Raw genomic sequence first — 22,283 nt, 5'->3', positions numbered from 1 at the left:
TTTAGGAAAGGTGTCATTGGAAATGACTACTGGGCCTTTATAATTCACTGATCCTTGGTCTTCAAGAGAATATATATATATATATATATATATGGAACTTGAGAATCAGATATAGAGAAAGAGTTTGCCAAGGTCAATTAGGGGATTGGTGACCAAGTTCAGATAATAAGCCACACCTCTTAGCTCTCAATGGTGTGTTCACTCTGTTGGACCACTGTCTGAGAGCAGAAAAAGCCTGGAGCCAGTACCTGAGCTGACTATACTGGGATTAATGCCAATTAAAAGAGTATGCCACTTGGAACAAGTTACAAGTGCTTTCTTTGAGATCTTAGATTAGAGTTCGATTACTTTTTTTTTTTTTTTTAAACCCATAGGGCTCTGGTTGACTCAGGAAATTCTCAAAATCTTGTAACATATTTGAAAAATAATAACTAATGCCTGGTGCAAGGTAAGCACCATGCCATGTGCTTTACGTGAACAATCTCTTTTAGTTAATACAACAATGCTTTGAGGAAGATTATGTTTATCATATCCCCATTTTGTAGATAATGAAACCGAGGTTTAGCATAATGAGTAACTCAACTAGAACTTCACAGATTATAAGTAGGAAATCCAGGGTTTAGCCCTAGGGTGTCATGTGTCGTTGGCTGTACTATCTGTTGTTATGTTGATGTTCTCAAGGCATGGTTATCTTCTTCATAGGGTGCTGTATAACATGTTTTGCTATGTTTCAGTGATGTGGTTCATGATACAAAGAAAGGGAATGTGTTAAAAATTTGAGTTTATATAAATCGTGGTTAGAATGAGAGTAAATCATGATCTGGGCTAAGCATGGCCCTTAGAAACACCCTATGAATGAGTTTAACAAACTGGCACTGCTGAATTTTCATGATTGATGGATGGATCACCAGCACAAAGCAATACAAAGGAAAGAGCCCTTTTCTCAAGGCCTGCAGAAGTGACCCACTAGCAGGGAAGAAAGGAAAAGGCACAGTGGGCTTTATATAAGAGTAACAGAATAAGAAGAACCACAACCTGTGGTTGTTTAATCACCACAAGTGATTAAAATGTTGTTTTAAAAATAAAACTTTCCTACTTGTTTGACCAAGTTGAGACATGGCGTCCCTTCCAAGGAATTAGAGGCAGGAAGAATGTGTGTTTCATTTTGTTCATGTCTGGGGGTGTTGCCCTGCCTTCTCTTGAAAGGCATCTTCAGAAATGACATCAGAGCCATGAGGCTTTGGGGTTCCTAGATCTGTCACAAGGAAGCATGCAACCTGAGTTTGGTCACACAGGACAAGGTTATTCTAGATTCTTCATCCATGAAGTTGTGACCAGGGAAGCTAGCTTTCAGAGGTAATGAACAGAGCTTCCAATATTCTGTTTCTGTATCTGAGTCAGGCCTGGAAAACCTTCCTATATGTGTGGGAGGAAAATTACCCTTTTCTCCAAGATTGGCCACTTCAACCATGAGCTAAAGAGCACTGATGAAATTCTTGCATCTCTGTAAGATGTTAAGAATAGTTCTAACCAAAGCAGTAACCTAGTTAATTGTCCAAACTACAGCCATACTGTCTTTTCACTCAATTGTGTATGTGAGATCACATAATTTTATAAAAGGGGTGGATTGTATTTGTCACCTTGGGACAATGCTTACTCATGCCAATGTTACTCAGTAAAATCCCTCCGAAATGAGCTATTAACTCCTGCCTGAAGATTTCCAGTGATGGGGGAAATCAGTCCCTCACTTGAGAACCCATTCCATTTTTGGATAAATCTAACTGGGAAGAAGATTGTTTTCTAGCACATGTCTCATTAGAATAAATTAATATGTTTGTTTAGTTAAGGAAGAATCTCAGCCAGGATGATCTGCTCATTTTGCATGAGTGAATGAAGGAATTTAACTTCTGTTGTTAAGCTCATGCATTATGTAGCATGACAATGGCTAGAGCACCCTTAGTTGATCATTTGAGGAAAAGGCACAATTGCAATAAAAGAGGGAAGGGCTAATTTTCAATAATTTCATTTTTTGAAATTGCTAATTTTCCCTATCTTGGTGTCTAGTGTCTAACCAAATCAGTAATATGTCTATGAGTGACAATGTGTCTGAGGAACGTCTCATAGTCATACTTCTTCCCAAGTAACCTGACCTTTGAACAAAAGTAAATTTCTGCATCTTTACTAAACTCATAAGGAATCATGTGAACACATATCTAAGACGGACAGCTTCAGAAGACGGAGGCCGGGAGGACACTTTACCAGGCATGACAAAAGTTCCTTAAGGACAATACAGTATCAATAATGTGTTATGATATTATGTTATGGTCTTCCTATATAAGGAGGTTGACTGACATATGAGAATTCCAAGCAGGACTTGACAAAGCTTCCCACCCAAATCTTCTAGCTCACCCTTTCTCAAATCTCTCATCCTTGGGAGGACACTATTCTTTTCTTTACTGGCCCAGTTCCAAGCCACAATAAGCCCAAAGGAGTGGTAACTACTCCCGTGTTCCTTGAGTAGAAGCCACTGGTTGTATGTGTTGGTGAGGTCTACACATGAGACATTAAGATTGCGCTAAGGACTGAGCCAATATCCTTTGGGTTGAAATCATCATAATTCTACCATTCTACACTGTACTTATGGATGAAATTGTTACTTTTGACTGTGAAAATACTGGCTTTGTGGGACTAGCGTTAGCTAATTGGCTGATAAAAAGAGACAAGTGAAATGACCCTTGATATCATTTGATTGCCTGAGGGTGTTAGAAATAACAGTAATTTTACAGGGTAATATCACAAATATAAAGGAGTCTCACAAAGCTACTGTTTGAAAAAGGGATGGATTCTCTTGCTAAGCTTCTTTGAAATATCTTCTTCCCACCTGAAAGAGGTGGCCTAAACAGTCTCACAGTTTTGGGCCTTACAAGAATAATACTCAAAAGTAACCCATGACCACAACAGAATAATTCTTTTAAAACACTACAACAAAAGCTTACAGTGTACTATATGCTGGCTATTATGCTAAACATAATAATAAAAAAAATAAAAAAACAAAAATAATTTTAAATATAAGATCTTGAAAATGATCAGGAAGGGTGCAGATCATTTCCAATCAGATTTGGAAAAACAAGAAAAAAGACCTGAGACCATTTGGTTCAGGCTCCAGATTCTTATATCTCTGCACCTAAATAAGAAATGGAAATAACAAATTCTGCACACCTTCCAGAAAAAAAAATGCATGCATATTTTTTCATTCCCTAATTCCAGAGTCCAACATCCTAATCCATTAGAAAATGTATTCATCCGGCTAGCTTTCTTGGCTTTGCCACAAGTCCTCCTTAATGATGTCATTCCACTTGTCATTACTGCAACAGGAGTGGGTGGGAAAAAAAGAAAGAGAAATGTCAAAGTTTATGATGCATTTTTCCAGAACTCATTCAAGCTCCTACTTAAATTGATCTCTTTTTAAAGTCTAGAGGAAAACAGAGAGAAATTCTGAACACAGGTAGGACCACCTGTGCTCAGCCAAAAGATTATCTAAAGGCTCCCTTGTGTAACAAGTCCTTGTTTTTATGTGGTTGGTGACAGAAAAAAGAGTAACATCAAATGTTTTGAAAGGACTCAGCAACAGACTTGGTTCATTCCAAGTAGTGTCTATGACAAGTATTATTATTTTTACCTAAAAAGTGGGCAAGAGTTGATGGCTGACTTGATGTCTGAAGAGGAAGCTCACACTTCGTCTGTCTGATGAGCCTCTGGCCTGTGAGGTGGCTCTTGTCCGGTTGCCTGTTCTCTCAAACCAACTGGCTCACATAGCTCTGTCCTCGACAGCTCATACCACCAAGCTTGCTTTTTTGTTACACAACTCAGGGGTAACTCGAGGTCTCACTGTGCCCACCCCCACAGCCCTAAGACAGAGTCTCATGTGTCTGTTTAGTCACTTACTGGGTTTTCACAGGCACATGGACAGTGAGAGTGATGGGATTATCCTTGTCGTATCTGGGTGCAGCCAGGAACATGTGACAGATTGTGTGTGCATGTACATGCATATGTGTGTACCTGTTTCTCTGTGTGTAATGTATGCACATGTACCTGCCTACATGCACATGTATATCCATAAATGTGTGTACATGTAGGCACATGCGCCTATGCATGTACATGGGCATGTACATGTAGGCACCATACAAGTTTATGCATGTACACATGTGTGTATGTGCATGTGTCTGTAAACCTTCAGTGTGTACATTTGTGCACGTGTGTACCTGCATGCACACACATGTCTGTGCATACATGTGACCATGCATGCAAGCATAGTACATGCCTCTGTGTGCATGTGTGTGCACTTGTATACATGAGTGTCTATGTGTGCATATGTACATGCCTGTGCATGGGGATGTGTACATTTATGCATGTATACATAGCTCTGCTTTTGCATGGGCACACGCACATAGGCACTGCATGTGTCTGTGCATGTGTCTACACGCACGCCTATGTATATGTGCATGTGCATGGATGTGTGTGTCCATGTGTGCATGTCTGTGCATGGGTGTGTGTATACATGTGTGCGTGTGTATTTGTCTGTGCACATGCATGTGCCTACATATATGCAACATGTACATGTCTGTGTATGTGCGTGTGTGTGCTGGGGGGAGTAAACAAAGGTTGAGAGAAAATTTCATGGTTTAATTTTGCTTTTTTTCCTGCCTTCCAGGTATTTGCCACATGCATAGCTATATAATCCCTCTGGCACACCCCATCAGCCTCATCCTCAACAGAATTCCAAACTATATGAAAAGCAAACACTGAAAATAATAAGCTCTTGCAAACTGTGGTAGAAAAAAATCTGAGTTTTGGGTAAAAGAGTTAGATTTGAATCCCTGCTCTGCTATCTTCTATATGTTTGAGCTTTGAGAAAGTTACTCTAACCCTCTGAGCCTCCCTTGTTAATCAAACAATAATACCTACATGAAATGACTGCTGTAAAAATTAAATGAGGTAACAAATATAAGATACTTATGGTAGGGCCTGATAGAGTAGCAAGCGATCAACAAATGTCAGTGTCTTTGCAAGGCTGCTGCCTTGAGGCACTCCATGTGAGTTATCTGCCTTTCATCTGCACAGCAGCCTTGTGGGGATGGGAAGTTCAATGACTTGCCTGAGATCACAAGCTGGAGTGTAAGTTTGAAGGGAGTGGAAGCCACGTCTTTCTGTCTTCTGACAGCACCTGCCCTGGTGTATGTCTGAAGCAGTCAGTGTGTAGCAAATGCTCTGCACTGGGCTGGAGGGACTTCCCAGGAATCATGAGCACGGACAAAAGGACAGTCCTTGCAGGAGCATAAAGACACCTATCTGTGAAATCTAAAATCCTGAGCTGGCTTGGTCTCCTAGAAAGAAGACTATGGTCTTTGGGGATGATCAAACACCAAATGTCCTTAAAGAGAGCCAATCTTTCTCATCTTATTTGGAAGATGGTGATAATAGAGAGTTTGGAATAATAAAATCATTTAGAGAAAAGACAACTGAATGACTCTTACATATTTACATACATCCCAGGGGGCCACAGTGGCTGCTGCTTCTGCTCTGACTGGGAGGCAGGGCCAGGAAGGCCTCCGGCAGTGGACTGTCGGTGTGTACTTGGCTAGTATGCACCATAACGTTCTTATGTGATTACCTATTTGCGAAGGCTGTGGCCCTGGTATACAAGCCACAGGAACACTGTTTCTTCCCACCATTTTTAATGAAGTAATTTCTTTATGGAAGCTCTATACGTCTGAGATTTATGTTAAGTGAGGGTTTAGCCTGGCCCAGGTGTGGACAGACATAGGATCAATCACAAGGAAAGGGAAAAGAATAACTATTGCCTCCATTCAAACATCTAATCCGTGAGTATTATGTCAACTAAATTTCACAACAACCCAGTGAAGGGGGGTTCAACCCAGTGAAGAGGATTATTATCCTCTCAGAGAGATCACCTTGTTCTGTGTCACTCAGTCAGTAATTGGTAGGAACTGGATTTAAGCATGTCTACCCAGTAATCAAGTGTATGTTCCTTTTCTGTCTTTTAACAAAGACTGGGCACTTTTGAGATCAAGGAGATGCATGAATGTCCACCTGCATGATGGAAGGCTCTCAACGTGTCAGCACCCACTCACGACCCATAAATTCATTAACCATTCCTTGCACCCACTTTTACTTCCAAAGTGGGATTTGAACCAAGGTCAGCTTGACTCTAGAGTCTGAGCTCCTAGGAACACTGTGAGCCTTATGGGGACATTCCCTGAGGTCATATTGGCATCTAGTGTGGATCTAGGACCTTCTGATATGACCTGATCTCTGACGGTGTTTGTCAAGTAACAACCCCAAATCCTAATGTACAGCCAAGGACAGAGAAGGTTGGTCACCAACTTGGGACAAAGGAATCCTAGAATCCTAGCTCCCTCTGGAACATCAGAATCTTGGGGACAGAATGATGGGTGGGTACCTGTAGTTTTAACAAGATCCCCAAATGTCATTCTACTTGAAAAAATATCAGTCTGGGACAAAGAGGCTTTTTATCCTTAAAATTTTCACAATCACATAAGGAGGCTTTTTCTCAACAGAAAACATCTTGAAATTTAGCTAAAGGATGCCAGCATAAAAAAAAAAAGAGAGAGAGAGAGAGAGAGAAGGAAATCTGGTCATCATGGATACAGTTTGATTTCAATACTTAGCCTCTTAAAATGCTCACAACAAGAGCATAAATTCCCATAAACCAGTTCTGAAGTATATATTAAACATAGCCCAACCTTTCTCGTGATGAGGAATTTGACTTGTTTGGAAATGGCGATACTGTTTTCAAAAACTAAGCTTATCAAAGTCCATCCAAGTATGTGTCCCTATGTTACTGAACTCTTTTCAGGAACTACAGGTATTGGGCTGGTTTATTTGACCTGGAAACATCCATAAGTAATTGTAATTAATTGCCTTCACCCTCCTAAGCTTCACAAATAATAAATATATGAAAAGCCTTGTTCTAAAAGAGAAATGAGGACCAGAGGCTGATAAATACCCGTTTCGTGTAAGTGTTGTGGGATTAAGTCTCTCCCTATATACATAAAGAATACTCACACATCAATAACACTGAGGTGAGTACCACAATGAAAGATGACGATTAAGACAAATGTGCAAACCACAAAAGGAGAAACAGAAAGACCAAAACATAAAAACATCTACAGATACACTTTCAACCTCAAGAATAATTAAAAAAAAAAATGACAAGGAGACACTGTTTCTTATCCAAGTGGCCAATTTAAAAGTATAGGCACAATTGTGAGAGCAGTTTCAGAACGCACATCAAGTATTTTTAAATGTACATTCTCTTGTAGCCATTTTTAGGATATTATTCCTAAGGAAAGAATTAAGCATGGGTGTATGATTTAACTAAGGCAATGATTACTGCAGTGCAGTTTATAATTTATAAGAGTGAAAAACTGAGAAAAAAAGCCTCGAATGGTTAAAACATGCAATGAAGTAGTATGTAGTTACAATTTATTTTGTGACTGCATATTTAATAATATGGGAAAAAGCTCAAGCAAAGAGCGCTTAACACTGTATCACAAATCACTATGTACAAAATGGTCCCATTTTCATTAAAAAATTGCACAGATAAGCATAAAGAATTACAAGCATGAAGGTGTAGGGAGACAGATGCCAAAATGTTCACAGTGATTATCCTGGCTGGGAAAGTCACAGGAGATGTTACTTTCTTCTTTTTGTCTTATGTGATGGGCATAAACTTTTGTTCGTGAAAATGCATTCATTTTTCTGATAAGAAAAAGTCACATGTAAGAAAGGGGGAAAATCCATTATGATTGTCAGTATTGACAAACATGCCATGTTTCTACATCCCTTTTACCATAATTCTAATTTGTTATTTGTCCCTGAGATCTGTAAGCTCTCTCAGGAAGTATTTAGCTTGAGGCTAAAGAAGGGCAGAGGATTTTTCTGTGAAATTTGGGAGGACCTGGAGGAGACCTTTAATGACTGGATTCTGCCCCCAACCCCACCCAGAGGTCTGCTCAGAAAGTCCTCATGGGGATGCTGGGAACTAGAGATGCTAAGAACCATGAATTCTAATCTGGTTCAGGACCAAGCCCGGGCTCATGTTTCTTGTTATCCACACCAGTGAGTTCTGAAAGTGAAGGGAGGTACTACTAATAATCACATTGAAAGAATCAATGTCTTGGGGCACCTGGGTGGCTCTGCCTTCTCTCAAGTTATGATCCCAAGGTCCTGGGATGGAGCTCCATGTCTGGCTCCCTGCTCAGTGGGGAGTCTGCGTCTCCCTCTGCCTCTGCCCCATCTCCCCTGCTTGGGCTCCCTCAAATAAACAAAATCTTAAAAAAAAAAAAAAAGAAAGAAAATGTCTTAGACAAACCAGGACATATGGTCACCAAGGTCATACATGGTCATAGGGAATTCAGGGACTCATGGCATCGATTGCTGAAAGATGCCAGGGGCTGTTAGACTCTTCACAGATGCAAAAACAGAGGACCAGAGAGGGGAGAGAGGGAGGAGGACCAGAGAGGGACACGAACACATGCTGCACAATACTGGTGATGCCACGGGTCATGAACACGCTGCTTAACTCAAAAGATTCCTTTATGTGTGTACGTGTGTGAGGGTGCCAGTGTGTAAGTGTGTGAGAAAGTGGGAGTGTGTGAGGGTGTAAGCGTGTGTGTGTGTGTGTGAATGCGTGTGTACCACCATGAGGTGACATGGAAGGATGTGAGCAGAACTTCAGTCTTCTCTCCTGAGGCTCCACTGCTAAGAGTCATATCAACACTGACTCATGCCTTTTGGCTCTTAGAGTTCTAAAAATATCCCGAGACCAGCTTACCAGGAGTCAAGACAGTCTCCTCTAAATGCTCCGTAGCCTGCGTCTTCATTCATTTAACAGGTATTTGTGCAACACCACGAGGTAGTAAAGGTCCTATTTCACAGAACACTATTTGTAGAGGTGCCCCTTTTTATAAGTGAATGTAACCAGAAAATGTCTGAATGACATTTCGAAGGAGTTTTACGTCCTTCTAACTCACTACAAAGGTGGAGAGGGAAAAATAATTCCCTTGTTCACACATCTTCATTGTTCAAACAGAATGAAGCCTTTTCTTCCCCACAAAATTTCAGAGGTAAAAATCAATGTTTCCCTTTCCTGTTTTCCCTTCAGAAAACAAGTTTCTAGGGAGCAAACTTGATCCGAAGAAGCGTGGTAGGGCAGTGGGAAAAAAGAGATATTTCGAGTCACAGACGCTGTGTATATTACAACAATCCTATGATGCAATATTTTAAACATCTCTGAAACCAGAATGCATCTTATTCTCCATGGAGCGGTAAAGCTTGGAGTTCTTTCAGAGACGTTTGTGATTGCTACTGTTGGTCAGTAGGGGGCAGCATCAACCTGGGACCACTTCACATTCAATTCCCTGCCTCAGGTTTTTTAAAGACCGTATTCAGTGTGTGAAATCAGGCGGCAAAGCTATGTGGATTCCATTTTGGAGCTTAAGCTTTTTTTTTTTTTTTTTCTTTTTCTTTTTCTGCTCTCTCTCTCTCTCTTTTTTTTTTTTCTTTTCCTAACCAGTCCCAGGTGATGGGTGTGAGGGTGGGATTTTTTCTGTCCATCCTTACCTGCAGGGTAAGCCCAGCTTACTGGGAGGAGTTTCTTCCAGACTCCCCATACTGGGTTTTTCTTTCTTAGTGCTCCATAGAAAATGGGGCATCTCACGGATGATGGTACCTTAGAGTCAACAGAATACCGTAGCCAGATTTTGAGATCTATGACCTCTATTTAACCTCGAAACGGCTGGTTTTCTTTTTTGTTAGCAGGATAGCAATGTTTCTCTGAGGATGCCATAAAATGATACACATAAACACCAGGCACAGAGTAGATGAACATTATTCTCCAGTTCTAGAACCTTATGGCCTTGAAGACACCTGGCTGCTGCTTCCTGCCCCATCCAAAGTTCAAAGAGGAGTGAATGAGGATAGCACAGGATTGTTGCCTTTCTGTGAGGGCCTGGGAGAGAACAAGCCTCAGGGCTCTCAGGGAGGCAGTGTGGTGAACAGACCAGGCAGCCGCTGGGGGCCCCCAGAAGGCTCAGATGGAAGTCCCTCTATGGACAGGTGGAGTTTGGGTGGGCCACCGAATCATTTCTCTGTCTCCACTTCCTCAAGTGTAAGGTGAGGCTCCTAAGAACACTTACTTCAAGATGTCATTGTAAGTGAATTTGTGCTCACAGCTTAGAAGAGTGCTTGGTATTTGGTAAACACCTAATGGTTATTACTTATTATACCTTCTCTGCTTGACAGCAATGCAGCCCTAGAGAGACTCTCAGAATGCAATTCAATGAGGAGTGTCTGTGTGACAGGAGGGGAGAGAATGTTTTCTGATGTGCCCCACTGTCCTTACTGCGGGGAACCCATGAAAGGCAGAGACAGCCTTGGATAGTGCAAGGCTGGACAGTCAGTGGGCAAATCCCCACATGTCATTTCAAGATGCTACCCTGAAATGCTTCTCCTAGAAGAACCTCTCCTGGACCTAGATATCAACCTCAGACACACTGTGGCTCCTCCTGCCCCCACATCCACTCCTGCTCTAACACCAGGTCCCCCAGATGAGACGCAGCTGCTATTGAATAAAACAGATTAAAAATTATCTACAGTCTGCAGGGTCAGGTCATTAGTGAAGCAAGTACTTCTTTAGCAAGAATGAACAAAGGGTTTTGTACAGCTCTGGACCTAGGTATTTACCCAGGATAAGTGGGAAGATTCTCTGCTAGACCACCCAGCTCTTCCCAACTCCTTCAATGTGGGAACCAGGATATAAACTGCATTTAATTTGGACATCAAGCCCCTTAAATATATTACAAAAAAGAAAAGCCTTCTTTTTATTTGGGGAGAGGGTATTGAGTGAGACAAAATGTTTCTTCTCTTGGTTAGTACACAGACACAGTCCATTTCAAATTGTGAACTAGAGGGGAAGATATGAATTTTGAAGTTTGCAACCTTTAGTTAGTTAATAAGAGACACTCACTGGGAATGGTGTATGTGCACAGAAGTGTGAATTCTCCAAATCGAGGAAAGCAGAATGTCCCAGGAAGCTGAGCAAAGTAACAAAAAAAATTGCTCACTGGAGCTTTGCAGAGTATTGAATCAAACTCCTGAAATTTGCTTGCAAATTCCCTGCTGTTTTTGCCTGAGGCTCCTGCAGAGGCCAGGCACCTCCTGTGCTCAGTCAAGGAAGGTCTGTCAGCTTCCATCAGTACAGAGGAGCAGCCCAGTTAAGCAGGGACAGTGCCTGCCTTCCCACAACCCTGTACAGTTTAGAGCTAGGATGGGGAAGATGCATGGGAAAATATTATTATCAGTATGGTGATGGCTGCCATTTTTGAACACTTAACCTAATCAAGGCGTTGCCTGGAGCCTCTCATAATAGCCCCAGTAGGAGGCACATCCATGATCCTCATTGTGCATTGAGAAACTCGTGCTCAGAGAGGCTACCTCATTTACTGAAGGTCACATGGCAAGGAAGTGGCGGAGTTGAAATTCCAACCCAATGCTGAACCTACCGCCCATCGCCTTTCCACTATGCCTACATCAGGCGGCCTCTGAGCCAGCAGACAACTAGGAAAATGGGAGAAGGGTGATCTGTAATCTAAGAAAGGCATTATCACTAATGCTTGTGTCCGGTTTTTGGGTGTTCTCATACATGGTCAGTGACAAGGGTTACAACTGACATGAGTTCTCCTAAAAGCAAAAGCAAGTGAGTGCTAATGTCCCTTAGGGTTAAAAATCTCGAAGTCGAGGAAACTCCTCTGTTCTTTTAGTTATCTTCTCCTTAAAAAGCAAAGCTGAGGCCCTCTTTCTCTAACCAGCATCTCCGTTCATGGCCTTCAGTCTACTCATGATTTGCAAAGAGAAAAAGAAAAGACAGTACCGAACCAAACCAAACCAACGGCAAACACACCACCAACACCGCAGCCCCTGGGCTCTCTCTCTGGTCCCACGAACATTTATGACAAGTAACTTCAGAAAAAGAGCCGCTATGGAGACCCAGCTCTACCTTGTGCTCCAGGCTGGAGTCTTTAAACATCAGTGAGAATGGCTTGATATGCTCTCTTCTCAATTTATCGCCACTCCGCAAGTCGATGGTATGTTCTATTCTCTTGTTAATTTCCTCAGGCCCAGACTGGACATGCAAAGCTTGTGCAAGATGGTTTGGAAGTAGATTTATTGAATTTCTTGTTAGGGCAGCCAGAGTCTAGGGGGAAAGCACATGCAAACACGATAAACCTGCTAGTCCCCTTTGGATTAAAAAGAAATGCAATGTTTTTTAGATCAGGTTGCATTGCAAACAGTAATAGCACTCCATGCATGCAGTTGTATTCAGTGAAACCTACAGAAGTTGGTCAATTAGCATTTGCTTCAGAGAAACACAAAATATCACATCAGGAGGGACACTTGCCTTTCCTCTAGGTAGGCGCACTGAATTCCTTTGGTTCAGGTATTTAAAGAGTTGTTGGCTTGGAGATGTTAACCAAGACCCTTTCTCTAACCAGGCACATGGCTGGTATGAGAGAAAGAGAACCACCAGAAATAACAGAAATTTAAATAGCTAGAAAGCCCACAGAAAAGATAATCTCTCACCGAGCAGAGTCCACACTTTCATGTGGTCTTTCCTTTAATGGTGGTGGAGAGACTGGGAGACCCAGGGCTTGCATTTTTTTAAATTTTGGCATTCCTTGTGGGCAAAGAGCCAAACGTGCCAGGATCTCCTCCTTAAATTAGAAGATTGTTAGATTTTGCACAGATATGTCTTTTCCTCCATCGATCATTATATATCTATATATTGATATAGATATATGTGCTTCATTCCTTTTAGGCAAAAAAATGCAAGCAGCGGCAGCCTCTCACCATTTCCCAGGGGTTAAACAGCAGGAGGGGGGGAAAGGCGTGGCCATCCTGGTTGGTCACAGAGACGCAGCAACAGCACTGGCTTGTGAAGATCCGCCAGATGTGACACGGAGGTCTCTGTCTCCTGCTGTTTCAGCTGCAGGTAATAACACCAACTCGCTGGACTGAGCCAAATGTAATGCTTGCTCACAGCTCCAATTTAAGACAACTGCTCTGACAAACTAATGGGAGTCAGAGCTGAAGGGATATGGGGACATGGATGCTGATCTCCTCCTCCAGGAGATTTCCTGGGGGAAAAGTCTAGGATAAGGTGCATTTGTAGAGTCAGGAAGCAAAAACTGCCTTCCTCTCTGTACACGCTCACCTCGTCTGCTTTTCTTTGGCAGCCTCCCACCCTGGTCACACTTAGACCACAGACTAGACTGGGATCAGGTGATGGAGTCATGAAGTGACAGCCTGTAGGAGCACCTGGGATGCCCTCTTGCCCGAACCCTTCATGTGTCCTTGAGCCTCAGAGACATGTGCTCAAGAGTCATCAGCTGGTCTACAGTGGGGTCAGATCCTGACTCCAGAGCCAGTAGTCAGGGGCTTTGAGCTCATAGAGAACTTCTAGCCCACTCCATAAGAGTTCTTCCTCTGGCACTGTTAGACTCTTTAACTTTCATGTGGATATTTAATGCGACCTGAAGTTAAGGCCTCTAAGGAATTCCATAGTAGGGCTTCATCACTAGTAGAACTTACTGAAACCCATTCTCCAGCCCCAGGATAAAGGATGGAGTTGCATGTGCCAACATAAGAAAGTAAGGTACATGCTTGTAGGACACTGAAGCAGTTAATCTCAGCTCTGAATACCAAGGAGGCTATTGCAGAGAAAAAGATAGATGTTAGAGGGAGGAATGGCAGGCTGAGAGGTGAGGAGGTGAGCTGGAGCAGGAGAAGGAAGCAGGGACCAATGTTCCAGAAAATTGAACAGCAGGAACCATGCAGGGCCAGAGGGCTTGAGACCCTGGGACTAAATGCTGTTATAACAGCATCTCAGAAGGCAAAGGCATCTGCATTGTCAGCCACACTGTGCACCCCCACTGGTTTCTTGGGCAGAAATTCTTCCCACATAGTTTGGAAAATGACAAGATTTAGTTCTCCATCTTGCAGAGGAGGAGGGAAAATACCCATGCTGCTATTGTTTGGGGACGCACTTTCACCCTCTGGTCTTGAGATGCCAAGATGCTCCCCACCCACCCCCCAGCAACTGCTTGGAGCTGGGGTCAAACAGCTGGATGTGGAATTTGCTAAATATTGGCTCAGTGCCCTCATCATTGGGTATTTCTTTTGCTCCCTCTCATTTTTATTTTTCTCATTTTTCCTTCCTGGAACGAAATTGATCCGACCTACTCTCCCAGTCCCTCAGCCCTTCACTGGCTCTCGAACCTCTGTGTTTCACAGAGAAGGGGAATTTCAAAACTACTTTTGGGACTGATTTATATAAATTACAACAGCAGCCACCAGTGCCATGACAGCTCTCTGAGGTGACCACCACTTCATAACATAAAGGACTTTTTTTTTTTTTTCAACGAGAATGCTATACTCTCGGAAAAAAAGAACAGTCCTTTGCATTGGATGCATTTAAATTAATGGATAACTGTGCATTTTTTCTTATGTTGATCGGGACTCATGAACATATCACAAGAGATAAATTCTGGCCTATAAGCAGTCCTTTCAAAAACCAGAAATACATGTTGCTCCCTGGTTGCCTGTATCATTGGTCACTTCTGAAGGCAGAGACCAGTTGAGTCACCTGTCAGAGCTTTCCAACCCCCACAAAATTCTATCAGCTTTGTGCCTCCTTCAAATAAAAGAGAAGTGTGGAAGCACCACTCTCGTTTTCATCATGGCTAGCAGATTATAGTTCAAAGCTGGGAATGAATCCTTGTATCAACATGTCTGTGGTGCTGTGCTGGAGAATTCTTTTTTCTCCAGACAATTATTTTTATTCTTTGCATTTATAACCCTAGAATTTTATCGCAGCAGTCAGTGTTCAGTGGACCCTTTCCTGATTGTTCATTTTATCAATGAAATAGGACCATCATACCTGCTGTTTGACCAGCAATCTCTCTGGTACCCACCTCGCAGCTTCTGGGTGTATAGGCTCGCGGGAAGACCAACATTAACTCAAGAAATCAAGCAAACTGGAATTAGGGAAGGAAACCATCTGCTTTCACTCACCCCCTCATGCACCACTATAAAACATGACTAGCTTTGGAGGTGACTGTGGTTTGAGATGATCTGGTATACCTCTCCTCCTCCATTAGTGATGACCACTAAGATTTGACCAAGTGGGATATGGTTGCCAACACCAAAAATCCATATGTGATACTTCATGGGGATTCATTTGTAATAGTACGGGGGAAATGAGTAATGGGTCTCATTTGCAGATTTAGAGTCATTATGGAACCAGTTGTTTTTAATAGAATATGCCTTTTTCTCTTTTTGAGATTGACAGTTGCAGTGGGAGCAAGATTAGGATCATATTAAAAAAAATAGCATAAGCTTTCAAATAGGATTCCAACTGCAACTGACCTCCTAAATGTCGAGATTGTTCTTTTATGTAAACAACTTAAGCAGTTGGCTAGGAATAGGAAAACAAATGGATGAAATGGAAGGAAATGGAAAATGCCTGAGAATAACACACACACACACACACACACACACAATTGAATACATATATCTGAATATGTTTCAGCATATAACTGAAATACATATTATGCTTATATACAACTGTAGGTGTGTAGTGTTCTCATTTATTTACCTTAGCTGCTATTTCCAGATATTTGGGAGGTCCGAGTGGAGCAACAATGTTGGGAAACATCAAAGATTGCTACTGGTCTGGCCTCTCATATCTGAGTCACTTCACAAAAAAGGCACTGCAACCCTGAGATTTAGCCTAGCTGAGATCCATGCTCTCCTAGTGCATTTCAATGACTTCTTTACTCATAGTAACTTAGGATGGATCAAAGCCCAGATGAGAACCAGAGTCCCTTCTCCCTAGTTTCTGAACATAGGGTCTGCCTGAAAATCTGAGGGTTTGGGTGAAAATCAGCATCACAAGTCCCAGGTGTGCTTTTGTAAACTGCATCATAATGGTGTGTGTGTGGGGGGGGGGGTAAGCCACAGATCCTCTTAAGCTCACAGTCATTTTGGTCCATGACTTTTCTTTGGGAATTGTCTTTTAAGACATACAGAGTGAAAATCTATTTTTTTTTCCTACTGTCCTCTTATTTCATGGGTGGCTACAAACTTTGGTACTCCTTCATCAGGTTGTGGCAGCAAATACATCCTTCCCAGTAAGATTTCTGGCTGAGGTGTATGCTCCAGAAACATCAAGTTGAGTCAGAAACATTGTAGTTCTTATGGATCACATACTTCAATTGCAAAACACCCTCTAAAGCATCCTTGGAGATACTGCAAATCCAATGATGTAGTTGTGATGTAGTCGTGATGTTGGCACCTGAGGAGGTCATCACTAATTCTCCTAGTTAACTCCTGTCCAAAAAACTTGTTTAAAGAACAAGTTTTTTGAATGAAGGAATGAAGGGAGGCTTCTTTACAAAATGGTTCTGCGGACCAATCTGTTTAGGAAATATGGATCCACTATGGTTCATTGTCATCGTAGCCACTAAGGACATATTTTGTTGAGAGACTCATAGTACGCGTTACTGATCTGGAGGTAATGATAAGTTCTGCGGAAGTGAGATTTTAAAGCTTTGCATTTTCCAAACTTAGAACGCAAAATGCTTTTTGGCTCGAATCACCTCTACATGTTCCATGAAGTATCATTTGGGAAACATTGGTCTAAAGTTCTTCCCTGTTTTTGTTCACATCACCTGGGGTCCTGCCTCTGATTACTAAGATTATATTAACTTCTTTCCACATGTCCGCCTTCTAGTGTATAGAATCAGACCTAATGCAAATGACATATGATCTTGTGTTGGAGCCTAGACACCTGCCATAATATGACCTACTAAACAATTACTCAGCCCGTTCTAGTTTATGCCTTTGAACATGGAGCATCTAAGCTGCATGCCCTACCACTGTTTTAAAAACCAATTAGATATCACTTTCTCCAGAAAACCTGTTTGAGCCTGCACTTATTCTCAGCACAGCGGTTACTGTGGTGTATGGGGGTTGCCTAGCTCTGTGTTTATCTGTTCCTCTAGGCTATGATCCCCTTGAGAGTCAGGCACTGTGTTTTATCTATAACTGAATCTTGAGCATCTGGAACATTTGGTAGGTTCTTAATAAGTACATGTGGAGTGAATGCATGCCTGTGTGCATGAATGAGTGGTATAAGGTTGAGAGCCTATATAGGGCATCAATAAGGGCATTGTTTCCAAACTCTTGCTGTCAAAAGTTCTGTTATTTTTTTCTTATTCTCTCCCAAGTGGATTCCAATTGGGAAAGATTCTGTTTGGCAAACTGTATTTATTAAATGAAACATGGTTTCTTTTTCTACCATTTAATCAAATGCCTAGTATTTGATGAGTAGGAGGTAAAAGTCATTAGGACATGGTTGAATATAATTCCAGTCAAGAGCAAGATCATTGAAATGCAGCCTTACGATGCTTATTAACATGAGGTTGTTTCTTTCTTTCTTTCTTTTTTTTTTATAAGATTTTATCTATTCATTTGACAGAGGCAGAGAGGCAGGCAGAGAGAGGAAGGGAAGCAAGTTCTCCGCTGAGCAGAAAGCCCAACACAAGGCTCGATCCCAGGACCCTGAGATCATGACCTGAGCTGAAGGCAGAGGCTTTAAACCACTGAACCACCCAGGTGCCCCTCAACATGAGGTTTTATCCAGGTTTTTGGAATTTAGAGAATGCACCACCCCCTTACTCTCTCGCAGTGCTGGCCACTGAGGCACCAGAGGTCACAGATGACCAAGACCAAAGCCTGGATTCACGTCAGCTTGAGTGTTTGCCACAGGACAGCCTCAAGTGGAGGTTGAAGTCATCATTGAGAGTGCCTCTGGGAGAGGGACATGGCAGTCCCGAGACTGAGCTGTAGGCGCTTGTGACTGGGGCCCTACAGTATGGGCCAGCTTGTTGCTGGGAAAGACCCAGAGACAATGCCGAGTCCAGCAGACTCAGCGCCTTCCCCTCTTATGCTGAGGGGTTTTATCTTTTCCCAAGACCTTACTTGCTTCCAGGCTCAGGCTGGAGCCTGCCCTCAGAAGCAAGTAGGGCTGAGGCTTCCTCAACCAACTCCTGCTTCGCTCCTGCATTGCCTCCCTGGCAGCATCTCCCTGTGCCTGCCCTCGAGGTCTCTTCAGCTCTATGTCAGACTTGCCCCCTGCACAGTTTGAGTTGTGCAAAAGGCAGAGGTTTCTGCCTCACTCAGCTCCAACCCCACTTTCTGGGTCAAACCAGCCAAATGTGAGAAGAAATGGCCAGGGACAAACACTAAGCCTGAATAAGAGCGCCCAGCTGCATGTATTAGGGCTATTTTTTTTTTTTTCTGTGTTTATTAAAACCCTGATCCCAACCCCAGAAGAGAAAGCACCTGCCTTTTCAAAAAAGAAAGGTTCCCCCCACCCCAAGGTCACTTTTTTTTTTTAAGATTTTATTTATTTACTTGACAGAGATCACAAGTAGGCAGAGAGGCAGGCAGAGAGAGAAGGGGAAGCAGGCTTCCCGCTGAGCAGAGAGCCCGATATGGGGCTCGATGTGGGGCTCAATCCCAGGATGCTGGGATCATGATCTAAGCCAAAGCAGAGGCTTTAACACACTGAGCCACCCAGGCGCCCCTCCTAAGGTCACTTCTTAGAAAAGTTTGAGGTGATCTAATCCAGAATGATTTGCCTTCAGGGCTTCGGAGGTAATGTTTGTTGTATTTGAAAGAGACACAACTTTTCCCTCTTCAATATAGGGATAGGGGAACAGAGATTTCCCTGGAATGTGGTACTTATTGTTTCCCTAGTAAGGAAGCTCTAAGTGGCATCTTGGTAAGTACTGAGTTGGGGGACCCTTGGGAAAATATCCCTATGGGGCTTCCTGGAACCCACTGCTAACACTTCTTCCTTCTTATAGGAACGTTAGTGTTAGCAAACTGGGAATAGGAAATAAGTATTATAAATGTGAGTTGCTGATAAATGACTCATGTTTGGTGTTTTAAGAAGTCTATCTGTCTTAGTTTTTGTTCAGACTCTTTTCTGAACCATTCTCCCTAAGGAGGTTATGCAGTGTTAGTCAAGATTGTTGTAAATTTTCCCATCTGTACTGAGAGAAAATGAAAAATCACATTCAGATTACATGCCCGACAGTGATTTGGTTAGGGATAACACTTCTCTTTTATATTTGGGATATTTATGTCACTATAATCTGTCCTCCAAACAAAGCCAACTAATGGCCAATGAGATATTCTTGCAGGAAAGGTCTATGTAGTATCGCTATGGGGAAAGATTTCAGTAATTTTCATAGACTCCTAGCTTCTGCTTGAAGAAATGAAATAACAAGGGGGCAGAATTCTGTTTGCAGAAATAATAGTCCAGAAGTTTCCAGTCAGACTGTGCTGAATTCCAGCAACCATGTGGAACTTGGTTCCTAAACCTCAATCATGAACACTCAGACATGGGTCTGGAGCCCAGAATCTGGACAATCATTGCTTTCCAGGTTTGGGCTGAACGGAAAGCTTGCGACCATTGTCCAGATCATATATTTGATGAGGAACTAACATTGTATGAAATTCTTTCATTGGCCTTTGTCATTTTGTGTCCTGAAATCTATGATTAAGAGACTTAAACAATGATGTGGGAGGTTCCCCTCTTCTGGTAGATCCCACAAGAAGAATTTTTTAGCTACTTATATAAAGCCCACAGCCTCACTCTTGACCTGTCGATGAATACTGATAAACCAGATCATTAAGACAGTTTCTTCATTTGGGGGTTTAGGTCTTAGACATGCTAAGCTCTTTTCCCAGTATGCTTTGTCTGACACTTAATGCTTTGCTTCTTGCCTCAGTTTATCTTACCAGAGGCTTATGGTCTTGGACACTTACTGGTTTTGGTTCTCTTTGGATGAGGTGTGGGCAAATGGTCAGCTGTGGCCGAACTTCCAGACCAACCACAAATCCAGGTGACAGGGCGAGCTTTCAGGATAAGAGTGCTCAGGGTCCACAGAGGGAATCACAGGCATCCCAGATTTTGTCCCCAGACCTCAGAGCCAGGTTAACCAAGGACAAGCGATGTCTGACACAGATTCTGTCCTGCCTGAGAATCTTGTCTGGCTCTCTTCAGCTGATCCTCTATTAAGCTAATTCAGGATTTCTTACTCTGATAATATCCTTTGAGTTTCTCAGATAGCTGCTCATCTCAGGCTGGGAATGTGACTGTGCTTGAGTCACTGAACTTGGGCCATTTTCAATCCAAAAGGTCTCTAAACTTACGTAGAACTGGCTGAAAGAGAACTTGGCACAACCGTTCAGATGGGGTCACTTTGAAGCCACATGATTTGAGGTAAGTGGCCAATTGAAGTTTAACTTTTAATATCACATCTGTTGTGATGTGTGGATTATATACATAAACCCCAGCACTGACCTCTTCTCAAGGTCAGGCTGGAATGAATGAGAGGGATGGAGTAAGTTCAGGGAGAGAGGCAGGATTCTTGCTCAGGGCATGACTCATAACTTGGGGAGACTCTGACACATTAATGGTTTTTGTATAGGGCCACAGGGCAGGTGTGGCTCAAAGGACGTGTAGCGCTGTAACAACTGGACCAAAATGTCAACTAGGTTGTGTCTGGAGGTAACTGCTATGCACTGACCAAATGACCTTTGGGGTTAACAAGATGGATACACAAAGCTCAGGAAATGAATCAACAAATGTATCAGGACCCAAGTTACTCAATTTTGTGTGTGTGTGTGTGTGTACATTTAAGATGTAGATTTTTCAGAAATGTCAATGCCACAGGGGAAAATGAAAGTGTGTGTGGGTTGGGCACGTTTGTGGGGGGGAGTATGTATGTTTGTGTTCTTCTAAATTTGAAGAGAATGGAAATAAAAGCATTACCAAAATGTTTATCTTTAGTAAGGTTTTGAAGTAACTCTTTTCATGTAGGAATAGGAGATAAGTATTATAAATGCGAATTGCTGATAAATGACTCATGCTTGGTGTTTTAAAGTCTATCTGTCTTAGTCTTTTTTTCAGAGTCCTTTCTGCAAAGGATTAAGTCTGGTTATTGATGTTCTTCTTAATTTGGCTCCAATGGTGCTACCATTACTGACCTTCAAGAACCCAGCCTCTCTTACAATTCTCATCAGGTATGGCAGGACAGAACCCAGAAAAGCAGCTACTCAGGTCATGCTATGTCTTTGAGACTTCCTTTTAAATTCTCTGCCATGCACTTTTCTGCTGGAATTGTCTCATTAATTTAGCTTTTCTGGCCCATTATTATTGCCAGTGTTTGTTTTTGAATTTATTGCTCTGAGATATGGAGTCCTGAGTGGATGTTACTCGTATAATATCTGCAAAGCCCTTATGTGTCATGGTGGGAAATCCTTTTGGGGAATAAAAGTGTCACAGAGTAGGAAAAATGCAACAGTACCTCCTAGAGGTTCCTCATGTGGAATTCACAACAGTAGTTTGGGACCTGGGGATATGAGAAAATCTTTTAAAAATTTCTGTCAACCCACAGTTTGTTTCGTGAGATTAAGAGTCATTGGGAGAAGGGGGGTAGGGTTATGGACATTGGGGAGGGTATGTGCTTTTGGGTAAATTGGAAGGGGAGATGAACCATGAGAGACTATAGACTCTGAAAAACAATCTGAGGGGTTTGAAGTGGCGGGGGGGTGGGAGGTTGGGGTACCAGGTGGTGGGTATTATAGAGGGCACAGCTTGCATGGAGCACTGGGTGTGGTGAAAAATAATGAATACTGTTTTTCTGAAAATAAATAAATTGGAAAAAAAATTTCTGTCAATACCCAAGAAAGTACAAGGCAGGGCAATACCTTTATGACCCTAAGTGAAGTAAAAATAAGTACATGCATGAATAGCCAAGATGAGGCTGTCAAGGCCACCAGCAATGTTAAGTGTCTGCTTTGGGCTGGAATGAAATCCCTGGAGAATGGTAACCCTCGTCTTCCTGTGCAGAGCTGCAGCCGTGGTGGGCTATGTCACATGCTACCCCACTGCTGTAAAAAGTGGGTGTGCACGCTCATTCAGGTCAAACACAGTTTTGTGTGGAAAGAAGAACCTTCATACATACACATGCCTTGCACTGGGTAAAAATAATAAAAAACATCCTTGGTGGCGAAAAGAGCAAAAAATCCGATGTAGCTCAATG

At 42.4% G+C, this 22,283-nt stretch overlaps 1 protein-coding gene across 1 annotated transcript in view; it reads right to left on the bottom strand.

The window, feature by feature from the left end:
• The window catches only part of ADCY8 (adenylate cyclase 8), a 217,319-nt gene that overhangs the window by 70,450 nt on the left and 124,586 nt on the right, over positions 1 to 22,283 (bottom strand). Inside the window, exon 8 of the mRNA XM_044244935.1 lies at positions 12,101 to 12,298. Within this exon, the coding sequence (XP_044100870.1) occupies positions 12,101 to 12,298 (198 nt within the window). The remainder of the gene's footprint in view (positions 1 to 12,100; positions 12,299 to 22,283) is intronic.

This window comes from Neovison vison, chromosome 4, assembly GCF_020171115.1.
Source record: "Neovison vison isolate M4711 chromosome 4, ASM_NN_V1, whole genome shotgun sequence".
NCBI classification, from domain to species: Eukaryota; Metazoa; Chordata; class Mammalia; order Carnivora; family Mustelidae; genus Neogale; species Neogale vison.
The sequence above is the reverse complement of the archived record's forward strand: the minus strand, read 5'-3'. Positions and strand labels throughout refer to the sequence as shown.